The sequence below is a fragment of the Ochotona princeps genome, chromosome X (genome assembly GCF_030435755.1).
Source record: "Ochotona princeps isolate mOchPri1 chromosome X, mOchPri1.hap1, whole genome shotgun sequence".
NCBI lineage: Eukaryota > Metazoa > Chordata > Mammalia > Lagomorpha > Ochotonidae > Ochotona > Ochotona princeps.
In genome coordinates, this window is record NC_080865.1 from 70,743,143 (window position 1) to 70,758,574 (window position 15,432).

At 37.5% G+C, this 15,432-nt stretch overlaps 1 protein-coding gene across 2 annotated transcripts in view; it reads right to left on the reverse strand.

Annotated features, from left to right (window-relative positions):
- Positions 1-564: 564 nt before the first annotated feature.
- The window catches only part of RBM41 (RNA binding motif protein 41), a 48,083-nt gene continuing 33,215 nt past the window's right edge, over positions 565-15,432 (reverse strand). For both annotated transcript variants that reach the window (XM_058658689.1, XM_004590170.3), the window contains 2 exons: positions 2,584-2,731; positions 565-1,133 (listed from right to left, as the gene is read on the reverse strand). In XM_058658689.1, coding sequence (XP_058514672.1) covers positions 967-1,133; positions 2,584-2,731 — 315 coding nt within the window. In that variant the 3' untranslated portion in view covers positions 565-966. The remainder of the gene's footprint in view (positions 1,134-2,583; positions 2,732-15,432) is intronic.

Sequence of the window (15,432 nt, forward strand, 5' to 3'; positions counted from 1 at the left end):
TTATTCCTCACAATACAATTGGATAACTAATTATCAGCCTCATTTTATAGATAGCTGAGGTTCAACTTAATTTTCCAAGCTGAATGCATTGAGCGTGGCTGTGAATTTAAACACAAGTCTGAGTCTAACCTCTTCCTTGACACCACATCTATTCTTCAGCAACCATTAACAAACTACCAAAGGATTTGACTGTCTACTTTTTTCTAGAGAATTCTTTCTTCCCTTGTCCCTTTAGCATTCTTTGCTAGTATGCTTCCCTTCTAAAATTCATAGAACAACTACTATTTAACATCTATTAAACACAGTTTTCAAAAAATTATTGCTTTAAATTCAATGATTACTCAGTGGTAGCTAGCTTAAATGGCTGTGAGAACACAAATATTTTGATCTAAAAGATTTCTTAGAAAAATATATAGCTTTTTGCAAACCCTGATTATTTAATAGGGAAGCATTCATTAAATATGGTGACTATTTATGAACCTACCTACTGTTACTGCTGCTAGTTCAGATGTAAGATTTAACTGTTGATGCTTAGACCTAAGCATGTATTCTTTTGTTCCAGTAAAGAAATATATCATCTTTAATAACTTCTTCAGTTCTGTATATAGGAAACATTACTGAAAAAATGTTATCTGTAGGGACGAATATCTATGAAATCTATCTCCCCAATTATAAAGATGTAAAAAATCCTCAGGAAAAATCCATTGTAATTTATCCTGAGAAAATAATGCTTTTTGTACATCACCCTTTATCTTCAGTATATCCTCTATTCTATATGGTCTTTTATTACATAAAATATTTTTTCCCAATTGTTTCCAAAAGCCAAAAGTAATTGTCCCAAATAATATTTTCTCTGTCAAGCATTCTCTTTTTCAACATCAAACAAATTTATACCTAAACAGAAATCCCAAATCCAAATTTGTGATGCAAGGAAGACCATTCAGAACCTAAAATGGATAATATATTCTAGCTACCATTGATTTCTGTAGTAATGTCTCTGGCAGATGATATGAGAGTAGCAGGTTGGAGATCTGATTGTTGCTTTTTGTTCCTTCCAAACTCTATTACCAATATTTTCCCACGCAGTTTATATCCATTTACCAGATGCAATGCTTGACATGCTACCTCCTTATCTAAAAGAAAAAGAAAAAAAATCATTTTATATAGGATTAAATTCAATTCTATTCCAAGTCTAGTTAAGTTGTTTTGCCCAGGAATCAAATGTAGGTTATCAGGTCATATGATCATGTGATTTTTGTCATCTTTTCTATAATCTTCAATTTGTGTAACTTCTCAAGATTAAATTAATAGTTAGGATGAATGACAATAAAAGCTCAAATTGAATATTTGAGGGCATTTCCTAACTCAAAGGCATTTTGCTAAAGTCTAAGCTATAATTATGTGTGTGTGTGTGTGTGTGTGTGTGTGTGTGTGTGTGTGTGTGTCTATGTTTGTGTATAGGTACATGCCTCTATCTTGGACAGCAGGTTATAGATACCATGAGAAGCAAATTTTCCAAAGAGGTAACACAACTAAGAATAGTCATGTTACCTAGGACTCTTTGCTAATTTTTTCTTTCCGTGCGAAAGTTGTGATAGAACTCACCATCAAATAAGTTTCAGAAGCATATGGAAGCTTGAGGTGTAAAAATATATCGTATGAAGTATGAGTACCCAATTTATACGTTTCACAGTCTGGATGTAGAAAAAGGAAGTGGTGTATAATGGCTAGGAATCTGTGCACTCATAAGTCGAAGATATCTTTAGATTAAAGCAATTTTAGTTTCATATATATACAAACTTTCAAATTGGAATAGCTGCTATTAGAATTAGCAAAGTAATTCTGCATTTTAATCGTAGTTTATAAAGCCTTTTATTATATAATTTGTCAATTACTGGATGTATAATGTTGGAGTCCAGGGGATTTATTTTACATATAAAAGGGATCTTCAAACTACACAAAGCTAAAAACCACTAGTAAATGGATCCACATATATTTACTAGGGTAGGAAAATTAACATGACTTTATGAAAATGAAGGAGGGGAATTTCATAGTACCTGTCTATAACTACTTGCTTACACACAGACTGGTAGGCTATTTATAAATCAAGACAGTTTAGGGAAAATGAAAGATACAAATCTTACTCAGTCTCCCTGCAATAAATAACATACTGTTTGGTCAAAGAAACTGAAATTCCTATATTATTCTTCCCTTTGTATTAGAATAGTGAAGTCATGTATCAACACTGAGGCAATTATTTAGAAGGGTGTATTCATCATCTTCTAATTATGAATAAGTAATGAATCAGTATATTAGCTTGCAGTTACTTATTTCTGAAAGAATAGGGCATAAGGCAAGTACATGTGTTCTGTCCAGAATATCAAAATATTAATTAATGAGTAATCTAATTATAACTTGGACTAGAAATATTACTTCAATGAAAGGAAAGTGGATTTTGGTAGGGTCAGAAGGAAATGCCTAAACTATAGAAAATACACTGCCAGCAGAGTAGAAACAGCATATAAGGTAGTCTCTAGTGAACTGATCCTGCAACTAAGTAATTATATAGATGAAGCCACTTACTGGGAAAGGTGATAAAAGCCTGCCCTCTCATTCGTCCAGTCATCATTCGGAATTGAATTGGAGGTCCTTTTTTCTCCTGGAACCGAGCGAACAACGAGATAAGATCTGCTTCAGTTACCTGAGGGCTAAGGTTCTTCAAGTACAACACCTAATACAGAGTAAAGATCAACAGAAATATCATGTAAGATAGGTAAGGTAACTCACTATAGTTTCAGATAGAGATTGTTGACTGAATACATTCATCTAATTTTACTTGTTACAGGAAATTGTAAAACTGTAAGGACTTATACGCACATACACACAAAAAACCATTGCCAACAATAGCAGCAAGGCCAGGGAGAACATGAGAAATTGGCAATACCAAAAACATTCTGAAAGCTGAAGAACAATGGTATACAAGAAACAACCCATTTTATTCAAGAAAGCTAAATCTTTAACCAGTGGAGGAGAAAACCAAGAAGCCACTCAGTCTCCACTCAAGAATCTTCAACTAGTTCATAACCTTATGGTAACTTCAGGTACCTCTGAAAATGGCTATGAAGGGATGGGGTTACAGTAGGTTGAAAATTGTTTAAATGAATAAATCTTTAAAAAAAAACAAAAAAAGTCTATTAGAACTTTGTATATCCTTTCCTGCAATATGCTACCAGGCGAATTCAACAGCAACAGAACATACATTCTTCTTAGGCATGCATGAGACAGCTTTCATTAAGTCACTAAATGAGTTTAAAGAAATTGGAAAACAATGAAATAAAACTAGATGTCTTTTTTGACCCCAATGGACTGAAACTAGGAATCAACAAAGAAAACTGGAAAATTACAAGTATATGGAAAATAAATAACACACATTGTATAACTGATGGGTCAAAAAAGAAATCAAAGGGGTAATAAGAAATATCTTGAGAAAAATTAAAATGCTACATACCAAATCCTACTGCATGCAGCAAAAGCAATATTAAGAGGGGGGTTTAGAGTAATACATAAGTACACTAAAAAATAAAGATCTCAAGAAAAAAACCAATCTTACCACATTCCTCAAAGTAGGAAAAAGAAAAAAAGAATCAAAATCAAAGTTTGTAGCTACATTAAAATAATACAAGATTAGAATAGAAATAAATGGAGTAGGGAATATAAAAACAACAGAATAGCCAACAAAATTGAGTAGCATTTTTGAAATGATGAAAAATTGATAACATTTTAGCTAGATTAAGAAGAGAAGGTTTGAAAAATCTTCAGAAAAAGGATATTACAATCAATGCTATATAAATAAAAAGAAAAAATATGAATGATTATGCATCAATAAATCATACATATATATTTATAATTGTCTATATATACATATAAGAAATAGATTAAATTCACAGACATTTTTAAAAAGTATCATGACTGAATCATTAAGAAATAAAAAAAAATGGGACTGGCATGGTGGCACAACAAGCTAATCCTCTGCCTCTTGTGCCAGCATCCCATATGGGTGCTGATTCTGGTCCTGGCTGTTCCACCTCCAACACAGTTCTCTGAAAATGGCCTGGTAAAGCAATGGAAGATGGCCCAAGTTCTTGGGACTCTTCAACAATGTGGGAGCCCTGGAAGAAGCTCTTGTTTGCCTGCCAGCTTTTGAGTGGTTCAGTTCTGGCCTTTGGGGCCATTTGGGGAGTGAACCAGTTGATGTTAAGATTTCTCTTTCCGGGCCCGGTGGCATGGCCTAGCTAGCAGCTAAAGTCCTCGCCTTGAAAGCCCCAGGATCCCATATGGGCTCCGGTTCTAATCCCGGCAGCTCCACTTCCCATCCAGCTCCCTGCTTGTGGCCTGGGAAAGCAGTCCAGGACGGCCCAATGCATTGGGACCCTGCACCAGTGTGGGAGACCTGGAAGAGGTTCCAGGTTCCCAGCATCGGATTGGCGCGTACTGGCCCGTTGCAGCTCACTTGGGGAGTGAATCATAGGATGGAAGATCTTCCTCTCTGTCTCTCCTCCTCTCTGTATATTCGCCTTTCCAATAAAAATAAATAAATCTTTAAAAATAAAAAAGATTAGGGCCCAGCACCATGGCCTAGCGGCTAAAAGTCCTCGCCTTGAAAGCCCTGGGATCCCATATGGGCGCCGGTTCTAATCCCGGCGGCTCCACTTCCCATCCAGCTCCCTGCTTGTGGCCTGGGAAGGCAGTCGAGGACGGCCCAAAGCCTTGGGACCCTGCACCCATGTGGGAGACCCGGAAGAGGTTCCAGGTTCCTGGCTGCGGACCAGCGCAGCACCGGCCGTTGCGCTCACTTGGGGAGTGAAACATCGGACAGAAGATCTTCCTCTCTGTCTCTCCTCCTCTGTGTATATCTGGCTGTAATAAAATGAATAAATCTTTTAAAAAAATAAAAATAAAAATAAAAAAGATTTCTCTTTCCATGTCTCCTTCTATCTCTGTAACTCTGACTTTCAAGTAAAAATAAATAAATCTTTAAAAACATTAGAAAAGAATAAACCCGTAAGTCTCCATAAAGAGACGGAATAGTAATCAAATCCTTTAAACATAAAGAAAAATCCTAGACCAGATATCTTCATTTGTAAATTCTATTAAATATTTACTAGAAATACTACTTAAACTCTTATAAAAATCAGAAGAAAGAACACTTTATTCAATCACAAAGGTAGTATTCTGATCCAACCAAAATAACAACACTATAAGAAAGCATAGGCCAATGTCCTTGAGAATTACAGATGCAATAAAGTTAAAAAATACGAAAAAATCAAATTTGTCAGTACATTAAATGAATCATACACCATGACCTAGTGGGAAATATCCTTGCAAAGAAAAATGATTCAACATGTAAAATCAATGATACATTTTTTGAAAGATTTATTAATTCTTATTGGAAAGTCAGATATACACAGAAAAGGAAAGACAGAAAGATCTTCCACCCACTGGTTCACTCCCAAAGTGGCCTCAATGGCCAGAGCTGAGCCAATCCGAAGCCAGGGGCCAAGAGCTTTTTACGGGTCTCCCACACAGGTGCATGGTCTCAAGGTCCAGGGGACCGTACTCACTGTTTTCCCAGGCCACAAACAGGGAGCTGGATGGAAAGTGGAGCAGCCGGGATACAAACTGGTGGACTTATGGGATCCCAGTACATGCGAAGTGAGGGTTTTAGCCATTAGGCTATTGTGCCGTGCCCAATGTGATACATTTTTTACCAGAATCATTTCAACAAATGCAGTCAAAGTGCCGGAGTGCTGGGGAGGATAGTGTAGGTTCTGCTTCGAAATGCCACTCCCCACTTTTAGCAGGCCACCCTCAGGGTCCCAACTCTGTACCTGAGGCTTTTGCATTTTTCCCCAGTCTCGGCCTTCTCTACCGTGGTGACAGCGCTGATGTCCCTATCACTCCATGAACATTCACTTGTCCCCCACATCTGGGCAGGCCGTGTTCCAGAACAATAAGACCAGCACAAAAAAGCAGGCAAGCTCTACTAACAGTGCCCAGGTGGGCAGGCAGGCAGACAGGTTTGCCGAGCTCACCACTATACTGCATTAAATCCGCTCAACAAGGGCTAGTGTTGCGGCCTAACAGGTTAAGTTGCTGCCTCCAATGCCAGCATCCCACAAGACCACAAGTTCAGGTCTTAACTGTTCCACTTTTGATCCAACTCCCAGATAATGTGCCCAGGAAAGCAGCAGATGGCCTACACGCTTCAGTCCTTTAGTAATGTGGGAGACCTGGCAGAAGCTCCTGGTCCCCAGATCCTGGCTTTGGCCAGCCCTAATCGTGGCTTTTGTGGCCACTTTGGAAGTGAAGCAGAGGATAAAACATCTCGGCTTCTTCTCTCTTCCTCTCTGTAACTCTGTCTTTCAAAAAGTAAATATTTAAAACCTAACAAACTAGCAACTCAATAAAATTCCCTCAACATAAAAATAGTTATATATGGAAAGCCCACAATCAAGAAAATATTAAATGGTGAAACCTAAAACTGTTCCTGTAATATCAAAAAGCAGATGCCTACTCTTGTTGCCATGTCCATGCAACACAGTACTGGATGTTTTAGCCATAGGAATTAAGAGAAAAAAGAGAGAGAGAGAGAGAGAGAGAGAGAGAGAAAGAAAAAGAGAGAGAGAATGGCAGACATCCAAAATATGAAAGAATAAGGGTAATTATATCTATTCATATATGAAACCATCACACATGCAGGAAGCCATAAGGGCCAAACAAAAAAATGTTAGATCTATTAACAAGTTCAATAAAGTTGTTTAATACGAACTTAGCAGAAAAATCACTTGCATTTATATAAACTAGTAATGATTACTACCAAGAGGGAATTAAGAAAACAATCTCATTTATAATAGCACTAAAAAGAAAAAAATGCTGAGAACTATACCTAAGGAGTTGAAATATTTGTATACTGAGAAATAATGTTGCAGGAAATTAAAAGTAACACAAATTAAATGGTAAGATACTCTGTTCCTGGATTGGAAGATTTAATGTTGTTAAGATAGCAACACTATTCAAAATGATTTATTGCTTCAATGATATGTGTAGCAACATCCCAGAGGCTTTTTTTTTTTTACAAAAGTGGAAAAAATTGCTAAAATGCAAAAGGAGCTGAAAATTACCTCAAAAACCAAAGAAAAAAATCTTAAGAACAATATTACAGGCCTCACAATGCCTTATTTCAAAAACATTTCTACAATTAGGATATTATAGAAGTATGCTAAAAGCACACATTGGGGAAACTAGGTGAAGAGGTAGGCAGTCATATACAAAATAGTGAAATTGAACCCTTACCTTATATCACATACATAAATCAACTAAAAATGGATGAAAGACTTAAGACCTGAAATGCTGAAACTCCTAGAAGAAAATATAGAGTAGAGGCTTTTTGACATTGGTTTTAGCAATGATTTCTTGGACATCACACCAAAAGCACATGCAGCAAAAGCAGAAACAGACAAGAGGGACATAAAACTAGAGTTCTGCAGAGTCAAGGAAACAATGGAATGAAAAGAAAACTTAGAAAATAGGAGAAAAATATTTAAGGCAGTAATATTTGAAAAACCTAAGGAACTCATTTAACTTACCAGCAAAACTAAATCACCTTATTAAAGTATGGGCAAAACACTTTGATAGACATTTTTCTATAAAACTGAAAAGATGCTCAGAAGAACCAATCACCAGGAAAATGCAAATCAAAACCACAATGGGAAGGAGGATGTTTGGGCTAGTAGTTAAGGTGCTGGTTAGGATATCCACATCTCACATCAGAATGCTGCTGCTGGCATATGATTCCAGTTTCCTGATATTATAGATTCTGGGAGGCAGCAGGGATGGTTTAAGTAGTTGTGTTCCTGTTTCCCATATGAGAGACCTGGATTGAGTTCTCAGTATCTGCATTCGGCTCAGGCCATTCCCAGTCATTGTGATCATATGGGGAGCAAAACAGTGGATGGGAACTTTCTCTGTTTCTGCCTCTCAAAACAAAATCACAACAAGGTATAATTTCATACTTGTAAGAAAGGAATTATCAAAAAAACCAGAAAATAATAAGTACTGACAATATGGAGAAATTGGGACCTTTGTATATTGTTGGGAATAGAAAATGGTATCAAAGTTCCTCTGAAAATTAGAATACAATTACCATAGAATCCAATAATCTCACTTTTAGCTATCCAAGAGAGTTGAAATCAAGAGATACATACACAGTCTCATGTTCACTGCTGCATTCATGATTGCCAAAAGATGGGAACAATGTACATGTCCATTGGTGAATGAAAAAAGGGATTATTCAAATGTAAAAAAGAACAATCTATAATATTCTACAACACAGATGAATCTTGCAGTGGTTTGCAAAATGAAGTAAGAATGTCCCAGAGCAGATATTCCCCAACTCCACTTACATGAAATATTTAAAGTCAAATCCATCAAAGCAGAAAGTACAATGGTGATTGCTATTCACAAGGAGGATAGGCAAATCAGGAGATGCTATTTAATAGGTAGAAAGTTTCAATCATGCAAAGTGAGAAAGTTTTATATAGGTCTACTGTATAACAACAGGCTTACAGTTAACATGTACACTTAAAATTTTGTTAAGAGGACAATTTTGTGTTTTTTAAACACAGCAAAAAAGAGGAAAAGATATTTCATACATTAACAATGCATTAGTTATAACCATTACAGCTTGAGAAACTAGCAAAGAATTAGGATATGAATAGAAACAGAAAGAGCTAGAAAATAGAACCGACTTAAATGATTTTATCATGAAATATATGAATAAATACATTAAACACTAAAGCAAGTAGTAGAACATCCGTGTCAAATATTTAAAACCTTGATATTAACATATTTAACATTTGTGCATTTTGTATCTTAAGGGCAAAGGTACAGGGTAATTGACTTGTGATTCACTTAGGTAGTTTTTGGTGCTTGCAAGTCTCTGCTCTCAAAAGCTTATCTATCAGGAAAGCATCAGCAAACTAAATAACCACCAAAAGGGGATAAGTAGAAACACACTAAGAAAGTTCCCCTTTAAAATGAAATATCTTTTGGGGCCCAGCACCGTGGCCTAGAGGCTAAAGTCCTCGCCTTGAATGCGCCGGGATCACATATGGGCACCGGTTCTAATCCTGGCAGCTCCATTTCCCATCCAGCTCCCTGCTTGTGGCCTGGGAAAGCAATTGAGGATGGCTCAAAGCTTTGGGACCCTGCACCCATGTGGGAGACCCGGAAGAAGTTCCTGGTTCCTGGCTTCAGATTGGCTCAGCTCCAGCCATTGCGGCCACTTGGGGAGTGAATCATCAGATGGAAGATCTTTTTCTCTGTCTCTCCTCCTCTGTGTATAACTGATTTTGCAATAAAAATAAATAAATCGTAAAAGGAAATATCTTTAAAAAAAAAGGAGGAATTCTGGTAGATAGGGCTCACTTGGATATACCTTCTCTATTCTCTCTCTCTTTGTGTGAACATAAATGAGGAGTCTTCAAAATGCTTATGGAAAAGACGTATTATGAAAATCTATATATAGATTTCAAATTTTTTGCAACAAAATAAAACATTTTTCATTCTATCATCCATGAATTTTTAAGTACTTGTGTACAGGTATGTTTGTCTACATGTATAACATATACATATGTGTATATAGATAGGCACAAAACGATACAGCTAATGTTCATAAAAAACAAAAACAGAATCTTCAAGAAGTCAAAAAGGATGTGGCTCTTCCTAGTATCCTTACATGATACATAGTTGTATTATTTGGCATGCTTCAATCATTACATAAATAGTATTGTTCTGGAATGCATTCTTCTGCAGTTAACTTTAAACTTTTTGAATTGACTTTAGGCAGTTTCACATTTGCAGAAAAATTGAGACAACAGACCAGAGACCTGCCATATGCCACTCACCCAATTTTCCTATTACCAGTATCTTGAAAGAGTGTTAATTTGTATAATTAATGAGCCAATATGATGCTTTATTAACTAAATCCTATAGTGAAACTCTTATTTCTTGAAGTAGAGTATCTACATAAATTATTTGAAATTCTATTTCTTGGGACATTTATCTGTTTTGCTTACTAAGTCAACTATTGATATCACTTAGAGTAATGAATACTTATTCTGTTCTTTAGATTACTACCCAACATTCATTAATTTAATTTGTTGCACAGCATTGGTCATTGGAAGAACTTTCAATCAGCTCTTGTGTTCCTTTACCAAATACCTCAATAATGTTTTTTTTTGTTGTTGTTGTTGTTACTGTTCTTTTCACTACTTCTCCGTTTCTTGCACTACAAGATGCACAAGGCTCATCTTGTATGTTTCCTGCTCTGGTATTAGAAGCAATCACTTCATCAAGAAGCCCTGGTTCTTGTAATCAGAGACTTGCATTAGAAATCAATATGTGGATTCTGGGTATGCTTGTCACTAATGGAGTGTCCTTTGATTTGGATCCTCCCAAATGACAGAGGAGAAAAATGTGTTAATACTAATTTTTGTACACATAAATATTTTGATATGTGTCCATCTATATAAGTTAGACATGAGTTCAGACTATATATCTAACTATAAAATCATTACCAGGGGCCAGAGCAGTGGCTCAATAGGCTAATCCTCCGCTTTAAAATGCTGGCATCCTATATGGGCACCAGTTTGTATCCCAGCTGCTCTACTTCTGATCCAGTTCCCTGCTTATGGTCTGGGAAAGCAGCAGGGTGTGGTCTAAGTCCTTAGGAGCCTGCACCCACACGAGAGACCTGGAGGAAGTTCCTGGCTCCTGGCTTTGTATCGACACAGCTCTGGCCATTGTGGCACTTCGGGGAATGAACCACAGATGGAAGATCTTTCTCTACCTCTCCTACTCTCTGTAAATCTGCCTTTCAAATATAAATAAAAATAAATATTTTTAAAAAATCACTACCACATCAGTCATTCTAGTTTCTTCTCTAAGATATAAATCCCAATTGTGAGAAATCTGCCATTCATTTACTTAACTTTTCCATTCCATTATGCAAATATGGACACATAAGTGCTGTGTTACATATATATATGTATAAATATTATTATTAGCATATATATTTAATAGTTAGAATGTCTATGCCTTATTTTTTTGTTGTTGTTGAATGCTGGGCACAATCTATTAAATAACAGGAACTAAACGAAACATGCCAAATTGTCAGGTGTTTTGTTTTTGAGAGGCAGAAACAATGAGAAAGTTTCTATCTGCTGGCTCAACTCCCTAAATGTCCGGAATGGCCACAGGGTTGAAGCTGGGAGCTGAGAACTCATCCAGGTCTCCCACACATGTGGCAGGAACCCAATAACTTGGGCCACCATCATTGCCTCCAAGAGTCAGTGTTAGGAAGAAGCTTGAGTTAGGAGTCAGACCTGGGTGTGAGAACCAGGTATTCAGATTCTGAATCAGGACATGCTAACCAATGGCTTTACACTAAGTCAAATACCCCTACCTGGCATGGGGCTTCATGTTAATCTCTCCAGAAGTTGGGCTGTGCTTAATGTCTGGTCTAGTTGTAGCGAGAAGTTTCAAATTTTTCTGTTTTCATCTCTCTTGCTTCCTTTGGGTTTCCCTACAAACTCTTTAAATAAAGTGTGAACTTTGCAGATATTTCAGCGATAACCCACAGTGACCATACTGCAGCCCTGGTGGTTTGGTGGTAAGGTATGAGGGAAGCAGAAGGACTCTGTAACCACACAATCAAGTGTCAGTCTTTTAGTGTCACCAGCTTGTAACCTTCACAAGGGTTTCACAGCTTTCTTTTTTTTTTTTTTTTTTGCCTATCTCTATTAACTAATATAACAAAACAAGATGGGCCTGGAGTTAGATAAGGCTTTGGTGAAGTTGTTGGCCTTGCTGGGTAGCCCTTGGTTGTCTTGACCAAGTTCTGACTATACCTCAAAATGATCACTTTTCAACTCCCTGAGCTACAAACAGGACTTTTCCTTTAGCCCTTTACCTTAGGCAAAAGCAATGAAGATGTAAGTGTTCGCTTGAGAGTGCATCTCCCAGGAGTTTGTCAGTGCTCTGCTAGTTTACACTCTACCTTAAGCAATTTGTTCAAGTTACTGCTTAAGTGCTCCTACCAGTTAATGGCTCCAGTGCCTTCTGTTCCCAATAGGCAGGCCTGAGATGTAATTTTCTGTAATCACTTGTCTCCCAAGATTTCAGGGTTGCAGTTTGCCCTGTGGCTTCGATTTTCTAATGGTTCCAAGAAGAGTCATTGAGTTTCAGTTTGTTGATTTTTTTTTCTTGCTGTAAAATGCAAAGTTATGATTTCCAAAAACTTTACATGTTGGAGCTAAAACTAGACGTTGGCAACTAGGTTTTTTTTGAAATTGAAGTTATGCTCATTGATTTCATCTATACTGATTCTTATAATTCAATGGTCTAAATTTTCTCTACTGTATATTATTCTTTTATGCATATGCCATGCTTTATTCTCCTAATGATGAACATGCATGTTGATAGTTATCTATGAGTGATACTGCTGATTTATACGGTACGATCATCTTCAACTTCACTAAGTATTGCTATGATGTCCTTTCTTAAAGATTTATTTTACTTTAAAGGCAGAGTGACAGAGCAGGGTGGGAAGACACACAGAAAAAGAGATCTTCCATCTGCTGGTTCACTTCATAAATGGCCACAATGCCTGCCATTGGGCCAGGACCAGGAACCTGGAACTTTGTGTAGGTGTTTTATATGGGCAACAGGGGCCCAAGCACTTGGGCCATTTTTTGACAGACTCCCAGGCACACCAGCAGGTAGATGGACCATAAGCACAGCAGTACTATTTGAACTGATGTTCTGATATGAGACATCAATGTCACAGGCAACCATTCTGCTATAATGCCAGGTGCTGTCATGATGTTCCTAAAACAAATAAATAAATCCTTAAAAAGTAATATTTTATTCTGTTTTCAGTCCCGAGTTGCACTGGAACCAATGGGTGTTGCAGTCCAGTCTGGTTCGGCCCTTACATCAACCAGTGGGAGCTGCAGCCTAGTCGGGGCGACCCACAATAACCCCCACCAAGCCTGCCCCCTACCCTGGTTTGCCAATTATTACTGAAAACAGAACCAACACAGCAATTGCAACCACCAGCTGATCAGGGTGATGGACTGTGCCGGGCCCTGTGCTTGCTAGAACATACAAGAATCTGGTCTGGGAATACCTCAAAGTATCTTTGGAGATCTCCCCACTTGAACTGCTGGACTCAGAATTCTAACCAAGAAAAGACAGAAGACAGAATAGGACAATCATTCATCTCAGCTACATGTTGGCAGCGAAATATGGGACAAATGGAGACTTCATGATGGACCATATCAATCAGTGGACCACCTCATCGAGCGAAACTGGCAGTGACTCATAACTGGAGAACTATTAACTCCACTTGAGCACATATCTCAGAGCATGCCCCACATTCGGGACTTGGGGTGGGCGGGAAACCGGGTGGGGCTTCTCCCTCAATATCCCCTTTTACCTCAGATACATGATGGAAACAATATGGACATAATAGCATTGCCCACCTCCCTATCCCCCTGAACCTTTTTTTTTTTCTTTTTTTCTTCTCTTTCTTGATTTTCCTTCAACTATAGTTAACTATGTAAAGATTGTCAACAACAATACAATAAAATGGATTATAAAAAAAAAAAGTAATATTTTAAATAAATAGAACACATAGGGAAAATGATCTAGAAAAGGGCAAAGGTGTGGAACAGTTAATTCACAGAGGGTTGCTGGAGCCTAATAAAAATGATCAGTATCTACATAAGTTCACTTAAAATCAGGGACATACATAGTAAAACAATGAGATACCTTTAAAAGCAACTGTGCAAAACAAACAGTCTAATGTTACAAAGTCTTGGCTAGGATCAAAGTGGATCTCTGAAATCCTGCTCATTTAAAGCTGAAGACACATATCTTACATCTTAGTAATTCCACTCCTAGGTATACAACTTAGAAAATTGATTCTTAAAGTATCATAATCTGACTAGCAGCATCTTCTGAGACTGTGCTGGAAATGCAAATTTTCAGGCCCACTGTAGAGTTATGGGGTCAATAATTCTGGGAGTTAAGCCCAATGACCTGTATTTCTAAAAACCTTTTCCTTCTTTATTGCATTATTGTATTTATTTGAAAAGGAGGGTGGGAGAGCAAGAATGAAAGTGAGCAAAAGAGAGAGAGAGAGAGATCTCCCATTTGCTAGGGATGGGCCAGGCCTCCCTCATGGTGGCATGGATTCTACTAGTTGAGCCATAACCTGTTGCCTTCAAGGGTATGTACTACCAGGAAGGTGAAATTAGGACTCAAATCCAGGAACTCAAATATGGGGCCTGGGCATCCTAAATGACTTCTTAATCAAGACCAAATACCAGTTTTGCCATTGTTTTATGTCCCTGAAGTGATTCTGATGCACAGTAACATTTGAGAATCACTGCAATACAACATTTTCTTTCCCAACCTGAGATCTACTGGAAGAACTGTATCTCACACCGTAACTCAAACATAAATCTTATATAGACACACATATATATTGTTACCAACCTAATTTTTCTGTCCTAGAGAAACTCTTGGATATGTATAATAAAGAATGTGTAGTAATGTTTGTTGCAGGATTATCTGTGACACTGAAATAATGGAAAGGACAAATCTTGAGGAAACTGGAAAATGGATTATGGTGTATCTCTGCAATGCTACATTATTTACTTCTTGTAACACTTGAAATAAACTGTAAAGTATTACATACACTAAGTCAAAAAAAGTGAGTGTAAAAAGAATATGTAGTTTCAAAAATGTGCACAGTACTGGGTATGTCACAATAGCCTAGTGGCTAAATCTTCGCCTTGCATGCACCCGTGATCCCATATGGGGGACGGTTCATGTCCCAGCTGCTCTACTTCCCATCCAGCTCCCTGTTTGTGTCTGGGAAAGCAATAGCATATGGTCCAAAGCCTTGGGACCCTGAACCATTTGGGAGACCTGGAAGAAGCTCCAGACTCCTGGCTTCGGATTGGCTCAGCTCTGGCCATTGCGACGACTTAGGGAGTAAACATGTTTCTCCTTTTCTCTGTAAATTTGCCTTTGCAATCAAATAAATAAATAAATAAATAAATAAGCTGAAAATATTTTTAAAAATGTGCAGAATACTATGTTCACTAGAGCTCCTCAACTTCTAGTGGGGTTATGATGTGATAAACCCATTGTAAATTGAAAATATTGGAGGTAAAAACTGCATTTACTACACTTGACCTACCACCCATTTTAGCTTAGCAGCACAGCATACTATAGAGGATTGGTTGTTAATCCTCAAGATCACACGGCTGATCGAGCGGGGGCTCACTGCCACTGTACTGC